The sequence below is a fragment of the Momordica charantia genome, assembly GCF_013281855.1.
Source record: "Momordica charantia cultivar OHB3-1 chromosome 9 unlocalized genomic scaffold, Mcharantia_2.0 BLBB01000009.1, whole genome shotgun sequence".
Classification (NCBI taxonomy): Eukaryota; Viridiplantae; Streptophyta; class Magnoliopsida; order Cucurbitales; family Cucurbitaceae; genus Momordica; species Momordica charantia.
Genome location: NW_028275167.1, coordinates 4133934 through 4159418, shown reverse-complemented (window position 1 = coordinate 4159418; position 25485 = coordinate 4133934). Strand labels below are relative to the sequence as shown.

Below are 25485 nucleotides of genomic sequence, written 5' to 3'. Positions count from 1 at the left end.
ATGAATCAATAACAACATAAACCAAGAGAACGCCTCAAAACTTCAGTCTCTAGTACGTGTACTTAATTCATATCATTAGAAGCATTAACGAAACAACATGATACATTTATTCTATTAACCTATCAAACTATTTATCACATCATTTCCACTCTAAAATTTAACTAATATGCATGTCACACCAATTTGTCATCGATGGCACTAACATGACACTAAATAGAAGCATAATCTAAAGTTAAATAATGTAATTGAAACTTTCTAAATTTCAAATATCGACCCTATACCATGCTTGAACTAGATGAGCTAAAACTTATGAACTTAATTAAGAGAGGGGAATGAAAGGAGCCCTCACCTAAATAAACTACAGTTATAATCCTATAGTATTTATATATCACAAATGTTCCTTTTACAAATGGAACCTCCTTACTTACAAGCCCATTATCTGTACTTTTTACAAATGGACAGAGATGGCCATGGAATCCAAATTGCAGAAAGAAAACCCGTCTAAAAATCTATATCTACCATACATAATCCAGGGGCACCACCAATAACTGGTTTCAACAATCTGTGAGCATGCCAGCTGAAGCAACCAAAAAGAAGTACTATTTGATGAGCATCTCTCCAGCAAGAGAATGGCACGAATGGATTAAACGAATATGTACAAAAAAGATGGCAAGAACTTGCATTAATATGAGAAGATGGCCAATACATAAGGCAGAGCCAGGGAGCTTTCGCTTTCTCACCTTGAAATTTATAGCCAGTCATCATTATTACCATATGGCTCTAACAACCAGCTGCCTTTAGAAAGTTATCGTATGGGTTTGAGCATGGTAGTAGGTCGAAGAGGTGGGGATGAGTTTGGTACTCAATTGAACAAACCCTTGGAAGGATGTCCATGGACGAATTCCGGTACTTGGGAAAATCTGAGTCAACGAATGGGTTTCCGCTCTGCATTTCGATGAATTTTATAGTCAGATTTCACAGGAAAGGGATAGTTATAACAGCATGGGGACATAGCTTGTTAGTCTATGAACATAGGTAGATGTATGTACCAAAATACTCAGTGAGAGCATAGTAAGATCTCCGTTCCTATTAAGAATGCTTCAGTCTCAATTTTCTCTATATCCTTCGTGTTAAGCCTTTTTTTCCTTTTAAATAAATGGTTTACACAAGTCAAAGCAAGCATAGCTCAGTAATTGGCATATATCTCTAACCAAGAGGTTGTGAATTCGATCCCCACCACCACATGTTGTACTAAAAAAAATGGTTTCCACAAAAGTATTTTCTTTTAATGAGCACCCTACCGTGAGTTAACTCTTATTTTCTAATAACAAAGAAGCAAATTCTATGTTCTCTTACTTACTAGAGCAACATTCTTTTTCTATTTTTCTCCCCAGTGCAGAGTAACTCTAGGGGTTGTGGGTTTTTTCCTACCAATTGTGTTCTCCCAACACCATAGTTTTAAGTCTGATCAATAGTGGAGTATATGATAAAGAACATACCGTATTTACATTGAATTGAACGCGACGCCTTGAAGGTTCTTCCTTTAACTGATTGTTGTTGTCATTGTTGGAAGTTCTACCTGAACGTCGCCTTTCACTTGATTGAGAGCTCATAAAATTGGATATCTTATGCTGCTTTTCTTCTGAAAGGGCCTCGCAGTTACCAGCCATTTCCTTGTAGGGCATATTTGTCGGGAAGGAGCCTGATGATCTCCCTACTTGATTTGATATAGTGGAAACCTGTGTCACAGCTTGTTAATATGAAAGATACATCGATAGAACAATGGTGGTAGCTAATAACAAGCATTTTCATTGATTTATTCTGTCAGGATGAAGCAATCAAAAAAAGAAAAGGGTAGAGAAATCCCACTTATGCTTATACTTCTGCAGACACCAATCACTTGGAAAATTTTTGGAAGAAACTTAGAAATATATCAAATTAAGTATTAACTTCAACCAGCAATAATAAATCTCAAGAGCCTTCATGAAATAAATTTAAGAAAATTAAAATCAAGCCTTTTATCAGCATGCCCTTGATTCAAATAGGATAAAATACCACCAAACAATATTTGAAGACAAAAGAAGGATTGGCTTAAATGCTTTGAGCTAGCTAAGCTTAAAAGCATCTCAATTGTATTCGATATCACATTTTTCTAAGGATTACTCCTCTAATATCACATGTTCTTCACGGGATGCTTTTAACTTTTAATAGTTGTATTTTCTTTTATTTCATTCGGAATTTGTATCTTTGACCGTTTTTGTTCCTTTTCATTCATCAATGAAAAGTTCGTTTCTTATTTAAAAAAAAAAAAAAACACCTAGAATGGTGGTGTCACTCAAGCCTCAAATCAATTAATTTCTAGTTGAGCAAAAGTGTTCAATCCAATGACGTGGAGGGATAAGGGGATCCATGAAAAAATGATGTTTCCATCTTTTCATTATATGCTACAAATGGTATCCTAAGAGGTTTGTTGATTATTATATCTCCAGAGCATTTTTACTTTTCCCAATCAGTAAAAGTACATTCATATTTCCTCCTTCCTTTAACTTGAACATCTTGCATTTATAGTTGAATAGTAATTAGATCCTGAACGGTGAGAACCTATCTTGTGCTCACCATCATTAAATGTTTGACAACTAAGAGACAAAAATGGAAAAACAAAAAATTTTGTTAAAAATAATGAGCTGTCAATTTTTCAATGGTAATCAACGTAGAGACATGGACCCAAGTATTTTCCTTTGTAGTTTGTGTCTGCTCTAGTTTTCATTTACATTTGGGGAGAAGTTATAAAAACCAAAGTTGTGTTATCTCACACCTTATAGATCTATTTGAGTTCATGTGCATTTAATTACTTACCAACTCCAAAAGTTCATCAGCACTCATGAGAGTTGGACTTCCCAAGGTCTTATCATTTTGACTTTGAGGCTCCTCACATAAATTATCATTATCAGTTGAAAATAATGGATTAACCTGCCAACCACACCAAAATGTAAAGTGAAGTTCACCATTTGAAAATAGTTAAAAATATTAGACATGGAGATGAATGACGTTTAAGAAACCATGTCAGGAGTTCCGTCATTCTTAGGTCCACATTGATAAATTTCTCCTGGTGTGACAGAAAACTGAGTTCCCAACGGGCAAGCATCGTCTGGCAAAAAATCTTGAAGTAGTTGCTCTCTAATAGATGAGAGCTCGTTCTGCTTGAAAGATCACAAAAAGTAGCTAGTTACATTTACTAGAAATAGAAACTATAAAATTTATTGTGTGGTATACTGAAATAATGATTACTTCTGATATATTATCCAATGTCTGCAGAATTAGCTTGGCAAATGACTCTTTAGATTGGTTTTCACTCGTATCGACTGCTGAAAGTGATTTCACGGCATCTTCATTGTCTTCTTTTGATCCATAAACCCGTTTGGAACTGTCTTGTCCTAAACTAGCAACCTGTAACTTGCAATCTTCTACCAACTTTAGAAATGGATCAACCTGATAAAAGTAAAAATTCCCAGTAAGTTGAAGAACATTATTCGTGAAAGTTAAAATCTTCACTTTATAAATCAATATTTCTTGCCGTAGGACTAAAAAATTTTCCAAAGTAAGATCAAGAACCCAAAACATCCAGGAAAAAAAAAAAAAATCGAATCGGAAGGTAGACAAATTAGTACTACATATGAATCAGTGGCAACAAAATTTTTACACTTACTGTTTCACTAGTAAGGGCAGCTTTAGCACGAGGGACAAGAGGCATGATGTTGTAGGCTTTTGATGTGAAGATGATCATTGATGTTGCCAAAGTAAAAAGGGATCTACGATGTGATGGTTGCAATTGACCTGCAATTTTGTAAAATTCTCTTTTAGTTGCAGAGATGGACTCATATGACGACTATCGATGAAAAATGTCTTTCCAACCAAATACATTTGGAGTGTAAACTTCATCTTTACACTTTTTATAGCTAATCTGTAACAGGATAGTCAAACTCACCAAATTACTACAAAAACATTTTGTGTTTTCAAATCAAATAAATAATTTTCATTGGAACAAAAAAAACTCGGCTAGGTACTGACCAGGGCAGGCCGTCGAAATAAAAAGTAAAAGACTTTTTAGATGAAATAAAAGAGGTACTTTATTTTTATTTATTTATAAATATATATTTTTTGTAGTCTTTAATATATTGGTATTATTTATATATTAGGATTGGAGATGTCTCTTCTTTGAGCCCTTATTTTATCCCTTTATCTAATTTATCTAAATGGAATTGCTGATAAAAGTTTTTATCGATTTTACCTCTCCTCCACTCATATGTCGATTATATAAACCACATAATTTTTTTTATCAATGAAAGTAGAAACACCTGGTTTTTACAAAGATAAAGAAATGTCCATTATTTTAACAATAATGCCACATCTAATATGCATCTAATTTTTGAGTAGTCAATTTTCTAGATTCCATTTTTTTTTTCTTCTTCTTTTTGGATAAAAGACATTGTATTCAAAAATCATTAAAAAAGAGGACAACCCAAGGGCAGAGGGTGGAGATTACCCTCTCCAAATTCAGCTTTCCATAACTATCATATCGAGGGTATAATTACAACAAAGAAGCAGTGTGTCATACACTGATACAAAAGGAATCCTCTAACAATTTTTTATCTTCAAAAAGTCTCCTATTCCTTTCTCTCTGTGAGAGTCAAAAGCAAAATCTCAACTGCACAATTCCATATAATTTGAGCTTCACCCTTGATGAACGAACCACCAGAATTCTCCTCAATTTTGTACGGTAGGCAAAGATAAAGTCCATACCAAGGTCAAATAATAGACCACACCCCATACACAAAAGTGCAGTGCAAAAAGATGTGATTTACCATTTCTTCACTTCTATTACAAAAGCAGGAAAAGGAGGGGGACAAAACCCAATGAGATATCCTTTTTGGAGTCTCTCAATAGTGTTCACGCTTCTGTAAAACAAAGACCAAAGGAAGAATTTGACTTTCTTGGGCACCTTGAAATTCCAAATATAGTTCACCACCGGGGCTTTCAGTTTGGCCATAGAACTAACCAGAAGGTAAAAAGCTGATTTAGTTGAATAAATGCACTGTTGTCTACCTTCCACCACATTCTATTTTTCCCCAGCCCGATTTGCATTAAAATCAAGTTTCTCAGTTAACATCACCCATCTAGTAACCTCCCTGTCAAATAAATTTATTCTCAACCTAGGTCCGTATGGGAAATTTCCACCCAACAATCAGAAATCGTGCAATCTTTCTTGGAAGAGCCAAAAATTTTGGAAAAATGGAGGAACGATAGGAAGAATCAGCCCAAACGTTTCCCCAAACTCACACCCTACACCCATTCTTCACTTTTAAAACCACAAACTTCAAAAAACCTAGTCTGTTTTTGTTTATATCCTCCCACGGTCTGCCTCTAGCAGACCTTTTTGCAGCTTTAGGTCTCCATCAAGGGGGCTCGAGGCCATAAATAGCAGCAATTACTTTGCACCATAAACTCTTCTCTTCATGAGCAAATCTCCCAAGCCATTGTAGAAGAAGAGCATCATTCCTTTATTCCAAAGAGTAACTCCTATTCCATACTGGAAGGGGCAGGGAGGTCCATTTTCAATTAACAAGGTGACTTCCCTATTTGTGAACACCCCCACCCCAAATGAAATCCCTATCAATTTCTCCATCGCTTTAATTAAAGCTTTTGGAGCTTTTAGAATCAAGAAATAGTACACTGGAAGGCTATTGAGGATCGCTTGAGCCAAGGTAAGTCTATCCCCAAGAAGTACGAACACAACACAACACGGACACAGTGACGCTTCAATTTCAAAAAATGCAGGGCACGGATACATCAGGGACACGTTAATTTTTTAACAATTTTTTTAGATAATATATGTGTATATATTGACATAGTAATACTTCTAAATAAAAAATCCAAACCTAGTTAGTTGTAGTTACAATGGCAGCGGGCAAGGAGAGGAGAAACTCTCCTTCGTTACTAATTGGGTTTTTTTCTTTAATAATAACTTTTTTTATTAGTGGGTTTTTAAGTGCTTAATGGACTTTCTTTTTGTTAAGGATGAATAAACCACCCCTCAACCCAAAAGCTTAAGCTCATGGGTTGGGTAAATTTAATTCATATATTGGATATCTAACATTCCCACTAACTTGTGGGCTTGGATAATTGTATAGGGCCCAACAAGTGGAAACCATTATAAATGGGGTGAAAACAACAATGCAAGGGTCGAACATAGGACCTCATGCTCTGGTACCATGTTAAGGATTAATAAACTACCACTCAACCCTAAAAGCTTGAGCTCATGGGTTGGGTTGGATAGCTAACACTTTTGTTTTTCATTTGATTTTACGTTTCTTTTGAACTAAAAAAAACGGTTTCTTTTAAGTGGGCGTGTCCACCGGGTGTTCCCACATGTTCAAAATTATTTAAAAATAATAAAAATAAACAAAAATAAAAGCCAGACACGCTATTTTATTTTTGTCAAACACGTGTCCAAAGCATGTCCATGCTTCTTAGGTCTACCCCCCCTCCAAAGTGCAAGATTTTTCCACTTTTCAAGTCTAGCTCTCATTTATCAACCAAAGGTTCCAATAAACTCACTAAATCAGAAAATGCCTTCAAAATTTTCCCTTCAATAAAAGGAGAAAGAAGGTTCCATCTGATCCTTCCACTCTCTGGGCAGCAGATCCCAACCCAAATTCAACTTTAGTTGAAGCCTTGTTCTCCCTGCAGCCGTAGAGTTTAGTGAAGTAGCCTATGATTTCTTTCTCAATCTCCCTATCATTAGGACAACCATTACTATCTTCTAGCAGAGCAATATAGGATCTGTTTTTTCGAGTAGAAGTCCCTCGGTGAAAGAAACTGGATTTTTTATCTCCTTCATCCAGCCACCACAATTTACTTTTTTGAACCCACATTTCTGCTTCTTCATCATCGTGGCCATCAGCTCCACCTTCAAATTCTTCCTTTCTTTGTGCATCTAAGATTACCTTGTTCCTCCCTCTTGTATACATTATCGATGGCATCTAACAGCTCCTTAATGGATAAAATATTGCCAAAAACCTCCTTATTCCCTCTCGGGGGGACACTCTTAAACCCTTAAGCTTTTTCGTAAAAGCATAATCTAGTCATCCTCAACCGTCATTGCTCTACCAAAGGGAGAAAGAGGGGAGACTCCAGCGAAGCATTTCCAAACCTGAAAGGGGAAGGCTCCCAATTAAGCCCTCCAAACTTCAAAAAAATTTGAAAAATGGTCGGAACTAAGGAGTCTCTCTACTCTCAAATCTTTAAAAGATTCCAACCACACCTTCAAAACTAGAAATCTACATATCTTTGCTAGGATGGGTTGAACTTTGAGGGTTGACCAAGTATACGAGCCGTTGTGGAGGGGCAAGTCTTCTAACTCCAAAGAGACAATAAGAGAGTTAAACTCCTTCATGCTTCGAGTAATTCTGCTTTTCCCTTTTCTTGATTTCTCATAGAGTTATCTCACCACATTAAAATCTCCCCAATACACCAAGCTCCTTGGCAAAGGCCTGAAAAATCTGCAATTTCTTGCCTCGGTTCTACCATAAGAGTAAGAGGACTCATACACAGCTGTGAACCAACGCTACTGCCATCCAAGGAAGAAAAATTGATCCTCCATCCATTCCAAAGGACTATAATACAACAAGACAGATCCTTCAGACTCAAGAAAGATCCACCCAATATGTCTGGAACTCCAAAGTAACTTTATAAGTCTTCTATCGACTAGGCTACATTTAGTCTCCTCTCCGGCAAACAAACAACATATGAATGTAGCTTTTGAAGGTCTTTAATGAGAACTCTTTTAAAGAGTGCTTCCAGCCCTCAAACATTCAAAAAAATCAACTTCATTAAAGACCTTGAGGGCCCGACCCTTAATTTGGCATCCTACTCCCATATAGATAGAAGGTTCCTCATTTCTTGACACCCTTTTTTACTAAAACCACTCCCTTTTCTAGCCGATTTGCCTTTGCTAGTAGTAGGTCTAGTACACAGATTGTTCTTCCATGGGGCCACCACCATGTTCCTAGTAAAAGGGAAGCCTTCTGGAGGAATAGTTTGTCCGTCTATCTCTCCATCCCCCACATCAACTAAAAATAAAAGTATCTATAGGTTGATTCCATAAGGAGTTTCTTCCACAACTACAATCTGTTTAACTTTAGACGACATCATTTCCCTTCTTGAAAACAGAGGTGAAAGTCTGTTTAGCAGCCCTTCGTATGAACTAGGGATTCAGGATCCTCGATCTATCGCTCTCTAAGCTAGATACTGAGGATTTTGAGGACACCCATAATTGTTTTCCTTTTTTCTCTTTGATTTGACTTCTCCTTCTATTGTTTTTCATGTTTTGTAGATAAGATAACTCCTTCCTTGAAACTTGGGGATTTTCCTTTTCTTTGGCGAAAAGTACCTTTCTTGAGGAGTGGACCTTCCCAGAGATCTTTTGCTTTTCTGCCTTTTCAAAAGGCATCCTATGATAAGTAATATCTTTCAAGATCTTAGGGGGCACGTCTGGTTGATCGTGTTTGAAGTTGAAGGACATAAAATTTCAATGGGGTCAACTTGTTTGCATCGAAGCAGGTCGGTTGTCACTTACCTCTCAGTGTCTAGCAGTGACAAACAAGTTAATTAATTCCTATGAATGGGTTGTGGCCACTGGATAATGGGAATTGTCTTCAACCCGCCAAACGTCCATTGGATAAGAACCTGGTTGCCAGAATAGGACCTCTCTACCGCTTTTGACAAGAAACTGTTGTGCACCCTCACTGCTTTTCCGATGAGAAGGTTTGAGTCTTCAAAAGTTGCAACTTGGGCCGTGAAGATTGACTTCTCTTCATAAATTTTGATCTCTGCTAGAATGAATCTACAGTAGTTTCCTCTGACTTTTATGGCTACATTACATACATTCTAGTAAAGCTGCATTCTCACATGCATGATCAAGAAGCCCCCAAAGCTATTACCAGTGTCCCTGAAAAGATCCACACTCCATGAATGAAGTGGAATATTCCCAACCACCATAAAAGGGGACCACAGCTATCCATCGTGCTTATTTATGTCCCACGTTACCAACTTCATAGTGAAGGCACCAAAGGTAACCCACCCAACATTTATACTCAGCATCCTCACAGTGTCTTTAGAAGGGCATTTGTGAAGGGCTTTATTAGGTTGAAAGGGATTAATGATGAATTTCGTCCGAAGTTGTTGCTCTAAAGCCTCCAAGATCTTACCCAAATCATCATGAAAATCTCTTCTGGTAAGCACAATAACTTCTTTCCATTTTATTTTCCTGACCTCCCTACTTAGAGGAAGGCTGTTGAGTCTAGAGCGTTGGTTTGACTAACTATACATAAGACAAACCTTCCTTGCACCTTGTGGTTTCTAGAGTTGAAAACCTTGGTGATTTCGATGTTTCAGATGAAATATCTTACAGCTTGTCGCCCCATAACTTACCATAATTCTAGGTAATGAACGAGACTAGTATGATTATTTATAAAAACCTGCTCACAAATTTTTGACATCACAATGAGTTTCTCATCCTTGCTCATGTTTTGGGAAGATTTTAGAATCTGTACAAATGAAATATAACTTTTAATTAGTTTTAGAATGTAATCTACCTCCCGCAAGGGAAATGCTCCGCAACGAAAATGCTAGTTGGAAACTTCGAATGAACGTCTCGTGACTGGAGTGCTATCACCACAACAATCATAAGGAAAAGAAAATTAATATAGTGGTAATTAGAAAAATAGTTTAAGTATCAAATGGATAATAATTCATAATGGCCAAGAATTATAGAATAAGCCAAGTTCTTAATATAACATGTTCTCATTAGGCTTTGTAACAGTTCACAGATTTAAGAGAACCCTAAAGTATCACAATTCTCTACGTTATAGTCACAAGCTAAGCTGAGTTCTTATATGAATTTAGAATATCAGGAACTACAAATGTATTTTGTGGCTTGGTTGGAGCTCAGAAAAACTGTTAACTAAGTTCCATAATACATTTTTTTTTTAAACAAAAAACGAAATTTTCATTGATATATGAAAAAGAACGAAAAATTGTTCAAAGATACAAACTCCCCAAGGAGTGAAGGAGAATTAAGGAAAGAAAGCAAAAGTAAATACAAGCAATCAAAGAACCTAAGGAGGAGTTATAAAAGCCTCCATCTTCTTTGACCTTTTATATTAGCTGAATTTAAGAGCACTCTACAATACTCTCGTGAGAAGTTTAATACCCTAGATAAATAACCCGTGAGTTTCATAAACCCTGCCACCTACAACAGATCAAGTCCAAGCCCTTTGCTACCAGATTGCAAATCCATATATCCAAACCCATGGTTTGAGACATCTGTTATCACCCCAATAGATATAAGATGCACTTTTAATTGTCTAAAACAGAAAGCAGATGGTGAACCAATATACGTTGGCTCTCTAAGCCTTACCAACTCTTTAAATTGATAAAATCATAATTCTTAAGTAATAAATTATAAGATAGCATTTCATCATAACTTTTAAGATGCTGTGAAAATATGCATTAAATATCATCCTAAGCACCTACATTTTACATGGTTTGATCATAAAGGATGCTAAATAAGGTGTATGCACTAATTTGGCATATTCAATTGCCTCCATTGACTGAAGTTGAGCATAAAAATTACATGAGAATCCAATTCCATGGTAAATGAGGTGATACATCAGGCATATCATCTTCATTATTAGTTTGAATTTTATGATAATTATTTGATTGTAAGACAGATGCATCAACATCATTATTATAGGAACTTTTCTGAATAAGCCAATATCCTCAAAGTTAAGCTTGTTAGTAATCTAAATTTGCAACTACAAGATCCTCAAATCATAAATCATCATTTTTTTTATTCACTTCATCGAAAATTTGTCATATTCTATAATTTACTCATGAATGCCCCTTCAAACTATCAAAGTGTTGGTTAGCTTGAAAAACATTTCCGACAGTTCACAAAACCAATGAAATTGTTCTTATCCACAATAACAGATTAGATGTCACTTCAAAAGAAATTTCTCTAGTTCCCATAAAATTAATTAAAATTTAATAATAAATAAATAAATAAGAATTTCTCAAGTTCCCCCACCCAAAGTTTTCTTCTCAATTTTGAGCAATCCAGGATTTCTCCATTTGAAACTCGTGCTTAACATGTTAAACCCATTGACCAATACCTCATGCAAACAATTTTGGACTCTAAAATTATATAACTAAGTAAAACTACATTGTTATTCTGAATGAACAATATAAAATAAGCACTTTTGACATGTTCTTTTTTAAAACATAACTAACTGATGTAAACTAATAAATAGTGTCCTTCAAAAATGTCAAAAGATTTATTTACTTTACATGATCAGAAAATATCATTATCTTATATTTGATGCCTTTACAAGCCAAAGTGACTCTCAGACTACGTTACTTCTTATATGAGATTTTATATTTCTAACATACCATAGCCATAATATTGATTGACACTACAATAGCTGTCTTAATGGTAACCAACACAAAATGAAGGGCATAAAGAATGTCGGATGCCAAAGTATAATATGGACTATATTACTCAGGCCTGCGGAAAAGATATACCAATTCAATATTTTTCTTTTGAACAGGGTACGAAAATTTTTATAATATCAATTCAATATATTGATTGAACAAGCAATAATGAAGTTACCTTAGTCCGTGCAAATAGCAACACGAGGCAGTAAGTATGAGCAATTGCTACATAGTTTTCAGGTTTATTTAGAGAAGAGATAGATTGTGCCCATATTGATGAGAGCAAATTGGTAATCTGGCGGCTGCTAAGCCTAAGGAACATTGTCTGGAGGATTAATTCAACAAAAGGACAATGTCAGACAATGAAAAAACAATACTAGAGAAATCTTTACTGAAACAGTTATAAAGAACAACATACATACCGGTTCCTTTTCTGAACTTATCAAAGGTTTCTCATCAGCAACCGTACTAGGTGGATACCTTTTCATACTATAAGTTCGGCTGTAATTGGATTTCAGTCTATTCAATATGGTATTATTGTTGATCTTTGGATCTTCATCGCCTATAACTGAACCTAAAGCTGGAATTGATGGATCCTTTTTCACAGTGTAAACCCGGCTGTAACTTGATTTCAGTCTGTTCAAAATGGAATCACTTTCAACCTTTGAAACCTGTTGAATTATAGGCTTTTCGTCCACCTTTAAGAAGATCTCTTGTACAGAATAGTGCTCAACTTTCACTTTCTGAAAAAGTGCCGCTGAAGAGGAGAACACAGAAACAGTTCTTGAGAGTGTTCTTTGAATATAAATAGGATCTGTTGAGGGGGGAATAGAAGCATGAGGACGTGGGCAGACAGATGATGGAACAAGAACAACAGAAAATATGCGGTGAGCACCAACTCTGGTCTCGTGGTCTGAGCAAACCATTGCCAGTAGTAATTGATGAAATAATGCCTCAGGAAATGCCTGCAACTCATTTTAATTTAAGACTTAAAAGGCGGGGGAAGAGAGGTAAAGAAAAGGTGGTGGAAAAAACATAGATTATGTGCTCTTGCCTTATCTTGATACACCAAATTTGGTATTGATGCCACAATTTGAGCTGTCCGGTAGACAGTAGAAATCAATGTTTTGGCCATTACAGGAATATTTGACAATTTTTCTAGCATTGCAGCCATCATGTCTAGAATAAGACCTGCATCTCCAACCTGGACGACATTGCAGGAAAATCAGCACTAGAACCATCAAAAAAATGTTTGTAAGTTATAAATATCATAAAAAATTAAATTACATTTCAACCATAGGCATCTATGTCGTGAATGCAAAAGCCAAAAGAAACTACTTGTGATCTTTATAAATGTGCTACATGTAAATGTTATAATGAAGGGACCTTGCCTATAAAGAGGCGTTTCCCTGGTTTGGAATCCATGGTTACCAGTTTGACGGGTAACTTTGGTCTAACTATAAACCTTTTAAATATGAATTGGTAGTTACAATACCAAGATATTAGGTACATCAAATCCCTTACTCTAAAAAAAACTCAATCCCATTTTATGAATCTCAGGATGCCATTCAAAATTTATTTTGGGAAATAATATTCATAAAGATCAGATACATTCCGAGTTCATGAAATATTCAACCCTACCGACAATTTGATTTTGTAAGCATTTGGTCAAAATTTGCTGAACATTTTGCAAAGGCCTGCTTTCCTCTAGCATAGTTTATAATTTTTGGCGGTAGAAAGTCTACCGTTCTTTATCTGGACCATAACTAGGATTATTGACATTAAACTCCTTAAATTTCTCCTTCATATGCACAACAAATTTATACTTCTCATTGGCTTCTTGAATCTGCTTTGTAACATCCTTGTGAAGCTGCAGAATATCTTCAGTAGTTCTAACTCCTCCATGAATACCAGGTGAGTTAAGTAGTATTATTAAGCCAAGAGTTAATCTAGGCTGTCATGTATAAACAGAGAAGAGGCCCGCCTTTTCCAATCCCCAATGATGAACTTCATCATCTTCTCAAATAGTAACCAAAGAAATGCAAGAAAGAAGCTCTGAAAGCTTCATAATCTCCTCGTCTTTCAATGCCCTTCTAGGACCCATTATCCCAAGCTTAGAGGAGAAGCCGAAATACTATGAATAGAAGGAAATGGAGGCAAGTAGAATGAAGATGCAGTCTTCTTGCAAGCGAATGAAGATCAGTTGGTGTGGAGTTTGCATTCTTCAAGGTCTTTTTTGATTGCTTCTTTGTGCAAGCCAAGAAAGACTTCTTCCTTGATGACAGACGAACAATGCTCTAAGTTGTGGAGGACGGGAAGCCCAAAAAGGGATAATATCCTTTCTTGGATTCTTATTAATGGAAATGTCAACACGATAGGAGTTCTTCAAAAGAAATCTCCAAATATGCACATGCAACCATCCATTTGCGTGTTGTGCATGGTTGCTTGTGAATCCCAGGTGCATACCTTCTTCTCTTGCCCATATGCAGCAGATTGTTGGCTATCCTTGCTCCATTTGTTCAATACTTCTTGGGTGATGGATGCGGAGGTCTCGAAGACTGTTACTCAATTGCTGTTGGTCCATTCTTATCTCCTAAAGCGAGCCTTCTTTGGGCAAACGGGTCAAAGCCATCATCTTGGAGCTTTGGTTTGAAAGAAACCAAAGAATCTGAACTTCGGTGGGGTGCTTTAGTTTGGCTAAGTTGAAAACTTCTCAATGGTATGCTCTATCCAAGCTTTTTACTCATTATTCTCCTAATATGATTTACGCTAGGGGCTTTCCTTTTCCCTATATAGATATGTATAGGAGGTTGATTGGTTCTTATATTTTTGGTATTCTGGATTGTATTTTCCTAATTTTTACTATCTTTTTTCACTCCTTCGGGAGTTTGTATCTTTGAACATTTTGTATTCATTTTCATTAATCAATAAAAAGTTCGTTTTTTGTTCAAAAAAAATTTGTAGTAAGGCCATGAAACGTTTTGTATCTTTTCATTATTTAAATGAAAGGTTTCGTTTCTTGTTAAAAGAAAGAAATTGCAGTAGAGGCCAGGTCTTGATTGCTTCCACCTTTCTTAAATCAACTTGAATTCCATCTTTGCCACCAATAAACCATAAAAACTTTTGTGTTAAAAATACACAATTGCATGCCTAGATCCAGAGTTTATTTTTAGATAATGTAGAGAAAACTTCCCTAGAGGTAAAATTAAGGCCTCCCGGGGCCTTCGACAGGGTGATCCCCTCTCCCCCTTCCTATTCATCCTTGTTGTTGATTGTTTCAGTAGACTCCTCTCCCATGCAGCGACATTGAATCTGACTAAAGGTTTCCTGGTGGGTCAATCTCAGCTAGAGATTCATCACCTACAATTTGCAGACGACACTATCCTTTTCTCATCACCGGATAAGTGACCATCTTAAAAATCTCTTTTGTACCATCCAAATCTTTGAAGAAGCATCAGGACTGAATTCTAATCTACAAAAGACGGAATTGCTGGGTATCAACTTGATGGAAACAGAATTGGATCTCTTGTCCAACCGTTTTGCCTGCAAAAAAGGAACTTGGCCAAATTCTTACCTAGGTCTCCCCCTAAATGGTAAGTCTAAATCAGCTTCTTTTTGGGACCCCATCCTTGAAAAAATGAAGAAAAAGCTCAACTCTTGGGAAAGCTCCTTTATTTCTAAAGGTGGTCGTCTTACTCTTCTACAAGCTACCTTATCCAACCTCCCAATCTATTACCTCTCTTTATTCTCCATCCCCACACAGGTCGCTAACGAGGTTGAGAAAGTCATGAGGAATTTTTTTTGGAAAGGGAGTAGCAACAAACATGGGCAAAACCTGGTGCGATGGGATAAGATCACTCATCCCATTGAGGATGGAGGCCTCGGCATCTCCAAAATCAAGGAAAAGAATAAAGCTCTATTAGCAAAATGGATCTGGAGGTATCATACAGAAGAATTGACCCTTTGGAGGCAAGTCATTGAAGCCAAATATGGGCCCCTCAATAGGCACAAAAGCTCCCTTCACCATTCTCTTGCTTCTGCCCATGGTCCCTGGAAATCTATATAAAACAGAAGCAACATGTTCTGGACAGAAGCTGCTTCAAGATAGGCGATGGATCTAAAGTTCTCTTTTGGAAAGATGGATGGCTGGCCCCCGGTCCTCTATGTATTGTATTCCCCCTCCTATTTGCTTTACATTCCTGCAAAGATGCCTTGGTGAAGGAGATGTGGTCGATAACTACAAAATCATGGGACCTCTGTTTTAGACGGAATCTCAAAGATGCAGAAATCCATGAGTGCTTAGAGCTTCATCTCCTGTTGTCTCCCATCCACATCAATCAGGGATGTGATAGATTTGTCTGGAAATTGGAACCATCTGGCCTTTTCTCCGTCAACTCCCTTCTACAAGATCTACAAATCTCACAAACTACTCATGAGGAGACTATGCTCTACAAATCGATTTGGAAGGATCATTACCCAAAAAAGATCAAAGTTTTTTTATGGGAGGTCAAGAGGAATGCCCTTAATACCCATGACAAGCTTCAAAAGAAGTTGCAGCATACGTTTCTTTCACCCCAATGGTGTGTGCTTTGTAAAAACAAGAAGAATCCTTGGGCCACACTTTTGTTTCCTGTGAATACACAACAAAGCTATGGGCCTCTATTCTTTCACCCTTCGGTTGGCCTATAGTCCTACACACGGATCTTTGTTCTCTCCTAGCATCCACTCTTCTGGAGCACCCTTTCACCAGTGAAGCAGGAATCCTATGGAAGCATTTTGTTAGGGCGCTGCTCTGGTCGACATGGTTAGAAAGGAATTGTCGGATCTTCTTAGGAAAGGAACTTTCTGTTGGCATCATTTTTGAAGCTATAGTATCTATGGTTGTATCCTGGTGTAAATGTTCTCCTATCTTTAAACACTATAGCTTTGTTTCTCTTTTAACCAATTGGAGAGCTTTATTGTAACTCCCTTGGTTTGGGATCTTCCCCCTTTTGTTTCCTTTTCCATTTCATTACATTAATGAAATCTGTTTCTTTTCAAAAAAAAAAAAAAAAACTTCCCTAAGCATGTCAGGTGGCTGTCATTTTCCTTGCTTGAAAATGTAATGAAAGTAGATGACTGAATTCTTCAAAAGAGGTGGTTAAACCGGGGTGAACCTACCCGGGGCATTTACTAGTCATTCAAAAAACCCTCCTTCACTCTTGAATAAAAGTTGCTTTCCACAGGTCTGCAGGCCATAATCTAATATATCCATTTTTCCAAACTAATTTAAAGAAGACTATACACCTCTTAATTAACCTAGGAGATCAAGTAACTGTAAAGTGTGAGTACTGCACGTGAACTCATACTTGGCTAAATGAGTCCCTTGTGTTAAAGGTCCATCCCATGATGGGGAAAATTAGGTAAGGTAGCACCAAGAAAATGGTCTCCTAGTGGGGGTAGGCTACTTGATAATTCAATAGGGCTGATGTAAAAAAACTCATTTACCTTCTGTCTTCCTCTAACGAAACAACTCCCTTAAGATGACTTCACCTTAAGATGCCATTCCGTTCTCTGGTTCTTATTGTAGCATATCCTATAACCCAATAGGCTTACATAGGAGTTCATTCATTTGACATGTGTCCTATTTAGAGCCTATAGCATTTGATGTTCAAGTTCTTGAATAAGTTGTAGGTAGCGTTGGTAGTAATTAGTCCCATTTTGTTCACTCATTCATTCTTGCACTTTTGTTGATTTGTCGGGCCGTCCATGATGTCCTTTTGTGGCTGATTGTGTACTCATATGCAAGTTCAGCACTTGTTTCACTGGATAGCTTAGCTAGCTGCCTTATTGAGCTATTTTTTAATCTTGAGGACTAGTTTCACAGTCACTGTGAGATAGCTGCCTTATTGAGCTATTTTTCAATCTTGAGGACTAGTGTCACAGTCTCTGTGAGATAGGTTATGGGCTGCAATGACTCTTGAAATTACTGGCATTTTGTCGCACTAATGTTATTCCTTGCATTCGGTCATAAAAATCCATCAATGTATTCAGCCACTCTCCTACTTCCTAGGCGGGAATTATGATATTAATCATAATAGTAGTTGCTCACAATTTGTGGGTATGAGTATTCCTTCAATAGTCTGCGATTCTACACAATGTAGGCCACAAGCTTATAGGCATTTCCCCTACTCTTTTCCAATTGCTTGCGGTTGGTCCTACCATGCCAAGTGCTACAAGCTCGTGACATCAAGGCTGGATTTAAGTTAACTGCAAGAAGCTTGACTCTCTTATCCTTGGTGTACACGAAGAAACTCTCTACATTTTTTTACCCAATCACAAGGCTATTCAACATTCCACCATCCATCAAATGAGGGTAGGTCAATCTTCATCCCAAACTTTGAGGCTTCAGGTTGGCCAAAAGCATGTCATTTTCTTAAAATCTTGGTTGTTGCTGTAACTCACCCTGAATATCACTCTCATCAGGGTCAGTAATCACAAAGCTTGCACCAGAGGTGGGCCTTCTTGGAGCTAATGTTGAAGCAATATTTATTGGTGGACATAGCCCTGGCCCTTTTTTGCACCTTTTTCCTTGGTAGCTTGCTAGGCTGCCTAGGTTGGCTAGGATGACTGGCGTTGTCTCATTTTCATATATTTCTTCAAAGGTTGATTCACGGCTGATGTTTGTCCCAAGCCCATCCATAGCATGCTCCATGGTGAGGCTAGATGGTCAAGGATTATGCTGGTCACCATAAGTTTGCTGAAAATAGATATCGATTTCTTCCTCCATTCATGGATTTTTCTACTTGCAATCTCAAAGGAATGCTCTCCTACCATAATAATTGCAATCTTTATTAATAGTAATGTGGGAATGTTGTAATGGAGGGGCCTCTAAATAGGTTTTTCCTGGTAACTCATGAAGTCAGTAAAGAATCTTTAGTTAGCGGTTTTATGGGTATCTTCAACCAAACAATCGCTCTTGAGAAAAACACAAATGAAAGCATAATTACCTTTTGGGACAACTCCACAAGGCAAGCATCAACTGAAGCTTGGTGTTTCTGGTTCCATTGTACAATTTCCGCTCCCAAGTTAGCATCATCAAGGGAGCAATGTATACTTTTTCGAAGATGTCTCATCATATCACTTAGTGCACCGATTATGGCGACAGATGGTTGGGCATTTGTACGCTGAGCAAGGGAGGTGGCGACATTAACAATGTCAATCTGCATGATAGGATTTTTTAGAACATTCTTGTGATCGAGGTGCTTGATGAGAATTGCAAGCATAAAGTGTGAGTTGTGCCCTGTAACAAATAAATGAATTTCATAAGAACCACTAGTAAAATTATGGAAATATAAGAATAAGTGGGAATAAGTAATTTAGATCTCAAATGCACCAACTTTATAAAAATCTCAAAGGATAATATTACCTAAAGTCTCCATTATTACTTGCATATCTACCAAGATGGAAAGACCAAGCCCAAGTTTTGGAGACCAGAGATTGCCATTATCAAGATAGCGGAAGAAAGATTCCAAGACACGCCGCATAGTTGTAGCTTCCTTAGCCAACTTAGCAATATTATGCAGGCAAACCCTTGACCAAAATTCTGGGTTCTGAGCATCTTCCCTGTTAGATATAACAATGATAAGACTTGTAAAATTGATATGCAAATATAATCATGGAATGCTGAGACGTGGACTTACAGAGACACAATCATTTCCCCCTTTTCAGTAACTATCATCCTCCATGAACACATCCTTGTTATGTGTTCGCGTGAATGGGAAACTACTGCAGTTGCATCCTGAGTATCTTTCTCATTGTGGGCAGAAGAACTGGAAGTATTTTTAAGATCCCCATAATTATCCAAGACAACAGAAATAACCTAATTCATGGAAGGTGAAAATGCTACTAAATTTTAGACAAAATTTATACCACCAACAGAAGAAATAACAACAAGGAAACAAGTGAAATATCTAGAATAAACAAGAAAATTTATCAGAGACTAGTATATTTATCACAAGACACAGTGACAAATGAAATTCTCTAACTTGTCAATCTTTTTTTTTTTTTTTTAAAAGTAAATTGTCAATCTTGCTTCCTCGTACTTGTTCAATTTGATGGGGATATAGCAGAGAACAAATATGGAAAAAGAGTAGGAAGACACGGGTAAAAAGGCTGTACTATCAGGAACCAGAGCCAAAAAAAGATAATTATGCGATAAATCCAAAGCAACTCACATTGTCAAATTCTGCTGATATGTTGGAAAATTCACCCATAAACCAAATCTGCAGATTGAACACTCAGATAAGAAAATAATGTCCAAACTAACAAGAAAGCAAATATGATATTCCAACAGAAATAATTGCACTAAATGAGAGAACTGGAATGTGATTTAAATGTTAAAAGGTACACAAGAAAGCTGACATTGGAAAAGAAAAAATAGTTCAGGACAACAATTTGTATTTAGGTTCTTTTTTGTATCCCCCAAAAAAAAACTTTCGGGTATTGTCAACAAAATTCAGAATTGTTACAGTGGGCATCCTGCTTCAATGCCTCTCCCTCCCCCTAATGCAGGTGATACCACCTTCACAATGTAGATTCTTGCCACTTGTTTCTTTTTTTTTTTTTTGGATAAGAAACGATTCATTAAAAAAACAAAAGAACAGCCTACGGACAGGGGCCAAGGCGGTCCCCTTTCCAAAAACTATCACAGAAAAGCTCTTCAATCTTGTAAAATCAAAGAAAGGCGGTAATTACAAAAGAATTTCATATCTAAGGCACCACCAAGATGCTAAAACTTGAAGACTATTACAAAAAGAATCCCAAGACTTAGCTTTGTCCTCGAAGGAGCGGGTATTCCTTTACAGAGCTCTAAAAGCACATCTCCACAAAACTCTAGCCTTCCCTTTGAGGTGCCACCCGTGAAAGCATTCTAAGATCCAACCATCCACGTTTCTTGCCACTTGAACATACCAGCAGTCCCGATTTTTTTAGCAATTAAAAAAAGTGTGCAAAAATTTTTCATTAAGTAATTGTATCTTTTTGAGCAAGATATGAAATTTTATCAAAAGTGTTCAAAGCTACAAATCCCAAAAAAGGACCAACCCCAGAAAGGCGGTCTCAAAGGCCACTTTTCCAACCCAAAATTTCAGCTTCAGTCAGTCAAAGTAGGACACGTTTCAAAGGGATTGGTTTTTGGGCTTGATTTTGAACAAGTAGTTTTCCACTCTGGTCATCAGTGCATATGCATATCATAGGGAAGCTGAAAATTTTCCTTCCTAGGTAGGCTACTACATTGTTTTTTATAGAATTTCTCTGTAACTGCGTTTTTGTTCATACTGAATTATTCCTCTCAACTACTTTCTTTAACCAAACCCCCAAATAAAGATCTCAAACATATTTTTAAATCCAAAACGTCCTTTTAATGGCTTCAGTCAATCAAGAACTAGGACCTTGCAAAAGAAATGTTTGTGGGCTTCATTTTGAAGATCATTTTTCCACTCTATCTTCCAATATACAAAAGAAATGGAGTTGGAAAATCAGTCTACTGACTTTGAAATACCAACACATTAAATACGTGCATAAAGATATAATACATAGTACTACAGCCAAATAAATGTAATGCAGCTTACCATAGATGAGAGGGCTTGAAGGCCAGCAGAACGCATTTGTTTTTCTCTCCCTTCCTCTCCTATTTCTTGCGCTAAAAGGCAAAGTTTGGGAATCAATCCATCTAAGTTAAACATATAGGTACCATCCCTCTGCATAGTCAATAAAAGTACATAAATATAATGAGGACTTGCAAGGAACGACCTGGAGTTAATTCATCACATTCTTCCAAAAACTGACCAAACAACTATCTAAAAAGTAAGCCCCACCATACTGGAAAACCTTACTTGGCTCTTTTTTTAACAAGAAACAAACTTTTCATTGATAATATGAAAAGGAAGAAAAACGTTCAAGGATACAAGCTCCCAAAAGAAGCGAAAAAAGAAGAAAAACAACCAAACAAAGGAACCAAAAGACCAAGTAATAGACAAGATCTATAACCAAAATACAAGGTAATAGAAGAAAACCTTACTTGGTTATTAACAAAATCGAAGAGAGATTGGCATCCTAAAATTCGCATTTCATCATGACGTGCTTGATCTAGTAGGATGTGGATGATTCCAAGCAAACTACTTGCAAATAGAGGCCTGCAATAGTTATTTATGCCGATTACAACTTTCAAATGCATGTAAGTAATACATTTTAAGGTCAGGAGACATCACAAATCAATAAGAATGCCTATTATCCACCTATTGAAAATATTTCCGCAAAACATAGACGAATTATATTCATTGGGCTAAAAAGTTATCATGATTTTTTACTTCAACAATATTATTTTACATATGAATCACAAAATTTTAATAAAGAAGTGAACAGAAATCATTAATTTGAAATCCGATCTGATGTAGTGAGTTAGTTTTATATTTTTGGTTTAATTGTTTTATTTGGTGTAGCCTAAAGTTCTCCACGATCACGACGTGTGAGGAACAGATACTTGAGGCCATTAATAAATCCTTGCACAGATACGTAACTTCATCCATTATATATATATATTACAAAAAGGGGAGCACCAAGTGTAGAGATAATCCTATCAAAATTAATTGTAAAAAGAAAAAGAGCACAAAAATATTTATTTCCCGTACCATACTATTTTTGACCAGTTTGAAACTAGGAATTTGAGTGAAATATGGTAGAACCTTGAAGCTTAAAAATGCAAGTGACACTAATAGTGAAATACAATTAAATTACCTTGTGATCATTCATAATAAACATTGTACTCTTGTCCTGCATATCACTATCGGCAATACCATTGTAACTCAAAGATACGGCAGCCTGAATTATATAACTTGGCCAATTGGTCCTAATGCAAGTCTAAATAGTAGGCATTAGACGCTAAGTAATGTGAAAAGTAAAAATGAAGAGTAATCACAGTACAACCGTTTGTTCATAGAGCAAAGTAATTCCTAAATATTTGCACGCACGGTCATCCACAACTGCTCTAGTTAACAAGTATTCTGAAAAAGGCAGGAATTTGTTTGTTTGAGATGGGGGAAGAGGGTAAAATATATCATGTGCCAGAGCTGAGTTCATTCAATTGCCATGAATAAATTCTACTTGATTCAGAAAGTCATTGATACGACTAAGATGTAAGCATAAATTAGCAACTAGCACCACTCAACCATGTCTAGCATTCCTGGTGCACTTTCTATTGGCATCTCATAGAAAGGTACACTTATTCAAATATTTCACTGCCATTACAAAATTAAATAGGAACTTACATTTGCTCTTTACAAGAAATCAACAGCTTTCTGTAGATACATATGATGACTTTAACAGAGTGAAGTCGCTCGTTTCTCAATTCCCTGTAAAATCTATGCTCAAGATAACTAGTGATCTGCAAAAATAATATTAAAATTTCATGGAAGTATCAAATGATTAAGAGTAAAAATAGCAATGTTATAAAGGTAAATCAGAAAAGTAATATGGCCCCATGTGCAAGGGGCCACACAATGAAACTATGGTAATGACAAACAACTGACGTAGCCAAAATAAAGGTGGGGAAGGGAAAAAAAAAACTTAAAGAAGCTTGCATCGGGAAAATGTTATCTCTCAAATAGGCAATTAAATTTTAATAGGAAGAAAGCATTATTAGAGTATGAGTATCCAAATCAAACTTTTATCAAGACAAAGTAAACAGACGCAGTTTTACAGAGCATGATCATGCAAAGACAAAAGTAAGTCCATAAGTTACCCAGAGACCTTCAAATTATCAACTCCTACATTATATGATTTCTCAAGGGAGAAACTGAGAGGAGGGAGAAATCTGCAATGATTGATTCCTATCAAAATAGTTCTGCACTTCTGTCTTCCATGCTAAGGGGATTCCGTAACCTCCTTGTAATAACAGTTAAATCCACATAGCAACTGCTACATACTATTGTTTACTCTAGATTGTGAAATGTAAAGTGACAAAAAAAACTTAACGTAAATAAGTCATTTTTCAGAATAATACAAGAGCATGATTCCAAGATATTATTGAAAATAAAAGTCAGGCAGTGGCACCTTGGGCATACGGAAAGGATTTTTGGATGCATATTCACACAATTTACTAATCTTCCTGTCATTAGGTTCTTCATCCTGCCATAACATGAAAGAGAAGGTTCAATATCAGAACCGAGTTCTTGTGAGATTAAATGGAAAATTGAACTTACAGAGCTTTTGGGCACAAAAAACACTAACACACATTATAATCAACATGGGCAACTTGTAATAAGTTCGTTAAGAGAATAATTACAAGAAAGCTCTCCAACTTGTAATAAGTTCATTAAGAGAGTAGTTGTTAAAGGGAGAATAAAAACATTTCCACCAACCCAAGGCTAGAACCATAACTCTATCCAAAAAAGTATTAAAAAGGAGGGTTTTAACCGAATAAGATTGATATGGTATGAGAATTTAACAACTCTAACTTGACATTCCCCTTGATAAGATATGCAGCTATCTTAAGTATTAACAGAAAATAGCAGTCCACGTGAAAATAAATTAGCCCTCTCCCCTGACAATGGTCCACATTTATGGTTCGTTTCAGTCAACCAAGCTCCTCAAACTCAACCAATATCAATAAGTATGACCCAGTAGGCTTGATTTATTTTGTTATAAAAGAAAGTCGTTTTGGACTTTGGAGGTTCATTCATTAGTAGACTTCCAGTGCTGGTAAATCGGGACTGTAGGCATTGTTATATTCCATCAGAGAAAAAATGAGGCAGATTAGTAAGAAGGCCAGGGGAGCAAACCGGGTTGGGCTCTTGCAAGAGGAACGGAGGGAAGAAGGAAGGAGGATGAGGACCCTCCTAGTTCAATTTAGTTTTTAAATATATATATATATATATATTAAACTGTTAAGATTTTATAGTTTTCTCTATAAATTACCCCTAAATTTTCATAATCGAAGGATGTATGTAAAATTTAGCCCTCAAAAAATGATTGGCGACCAGTTTACAGAACAATAAGTTAAGCAAGGACCATGAGGGGATTGGTAGAAGAACCTATTCAAAACTTGACCAAAAAGGGCTTTGCGTTCAACTCAATTTCCTTGACCAACAAACAATACAAAAAAAGATCTGATAGTTTTTTCACAAAGAAAGAGATAGATACGGGACCTGAGAGCGAGGAAAGATATCAGCGAGCAGCTTCTTGTATCGCTTGATAGGATGCCTCGACCTCGCGCGCAATGCAGGGCAAAAGAAACACAAACTTTCACACACAGGCATCATCACTTGCCCCGCAACCATTCCGATTCTTTCAACCCTAACGAGAAGGAACCCCCAATGCTCCCCTTAAAACAAACAGATACCTCCGATTCGGAACTCCGGTGGAGCGATCGTGACGCAAAGATCGATAGAATCCAAAATGCTTCGGGATTCGGATAACTGAATAGAATTGACCGGCGGTGCTTGGGGGGGAGGACCGGCGGTGGGATTCGATTGCCCTCGAGAGATTGGTGAAAGAATTGACGTTCGGTAGGTGAGCGCGAGAGCACCGGATCTCCGAGACCTCCACCGAAACAAAAATGGCCGAACTCAACATCATTTTATACCTTCCGCTTCCTTTCCCTCCATTTTCGGCTATATATGTGCTCTCCCGCCTCTCACAAAATCCCATACCGTTATATTTTTATTTCCGCCACCTTCATTGTTAAAATTATATATTTTATATATGTGTTTCATTTTTTCGTTCGAAGTTATATGAAAGATTTAAAAATGTCAAGGTTGATTTATCGATGTTTCAATAAAAAAGAATGGATAAAATATGGACGTTGATGGATACTTGTCTAAATATTATAAATTTAAAAATTGTAACAAAATTTTAAATTAATAAATAATTTTTTTCCTATTTCTAAATCAATTTAAA

General features: G+C 36.6%; 1 protein-coding gene across 4 annotated transcripts; it reads right to left on the bottom strand.

Moving 5' to 3' along the window:
• Positions 1-216: 216 nt before the first annotated feature.
• Positions 217-25267, bottom strand: LOC111016661 (protein SEMI-ROLLED LEAF 2). 4 transcript variants are annotated; one of them, XM_022292134.2, is made up of 20 exons: positions 24735-25264; positions 23641-23715; positions 22857-22972; positions 21611-21725; positions 21162-21290; positions 19767-19814; positions 19233-19411; positions 18959-19155; positions 18540-18832; positions 12605-12754; positions 11973-12515; positions 11729-11875; positions 9654-9726; positions 3707-3834; positions 3289-3489; positions 3060-3197; positions 2857-2970; positions 1500-1739; positions 741-945; positions 217-577 (listed from the first exon to the last, which is right to left on the bottom strand). In XM_022292134.2, exons 1-19 carry the CDS (start codon positions 24864-24866, stop codon positions 781-783), a joined length of 3183 nt encoding a protein of 1060 aa, XP_022147826.1. In that variant the 5' UTR covers positions 24867-25264; the 3' UTR covers positions 217-577; positions 741-780. The 4 variants fall into 4 exon arrangements, 3 of the variants coding, with proteins under 3 accessions (XP_022147826.1, XP_087973626.1, XP_022147845.1); XR_002602206.2 differs by lacking the exon at positions 217-577 and adding an exon at positions 1050-1145 and having other exon boundaries at positions 811-945; positions 24735-25266; XM_088117500.1 differs by lacking the exons at positions 23641-23715; positions 24735-25264 and adding an exon at positions 22327-22449.
• Between the last annotated feature and the right edge of the window lie 218 nt (positions 25268-25485).

Coding starts and splice junctions, on each gene's coding strand:
- LOC111016661 (XM_022292134.2), bottom strand. CDS start 24,866: ATGGTTGCGGGGCAAGTGATGATGCCTGTGTGTGAAAGTTTGTGTTTC. Junction 21,291..21,610: donor TCGATTTTGTTAATAACCAA/GTAAGGTTTTCT, acceptor TTGACTATGCAG/AGGGATGGTACCTATATGTT. Junction 9,727..11,728: donor TGCTATTTGCACGGACTAAG/GTAACTTCATTA, acceptor TTGTGGTGATAG/CACTCCAGTCACGAGACGTT.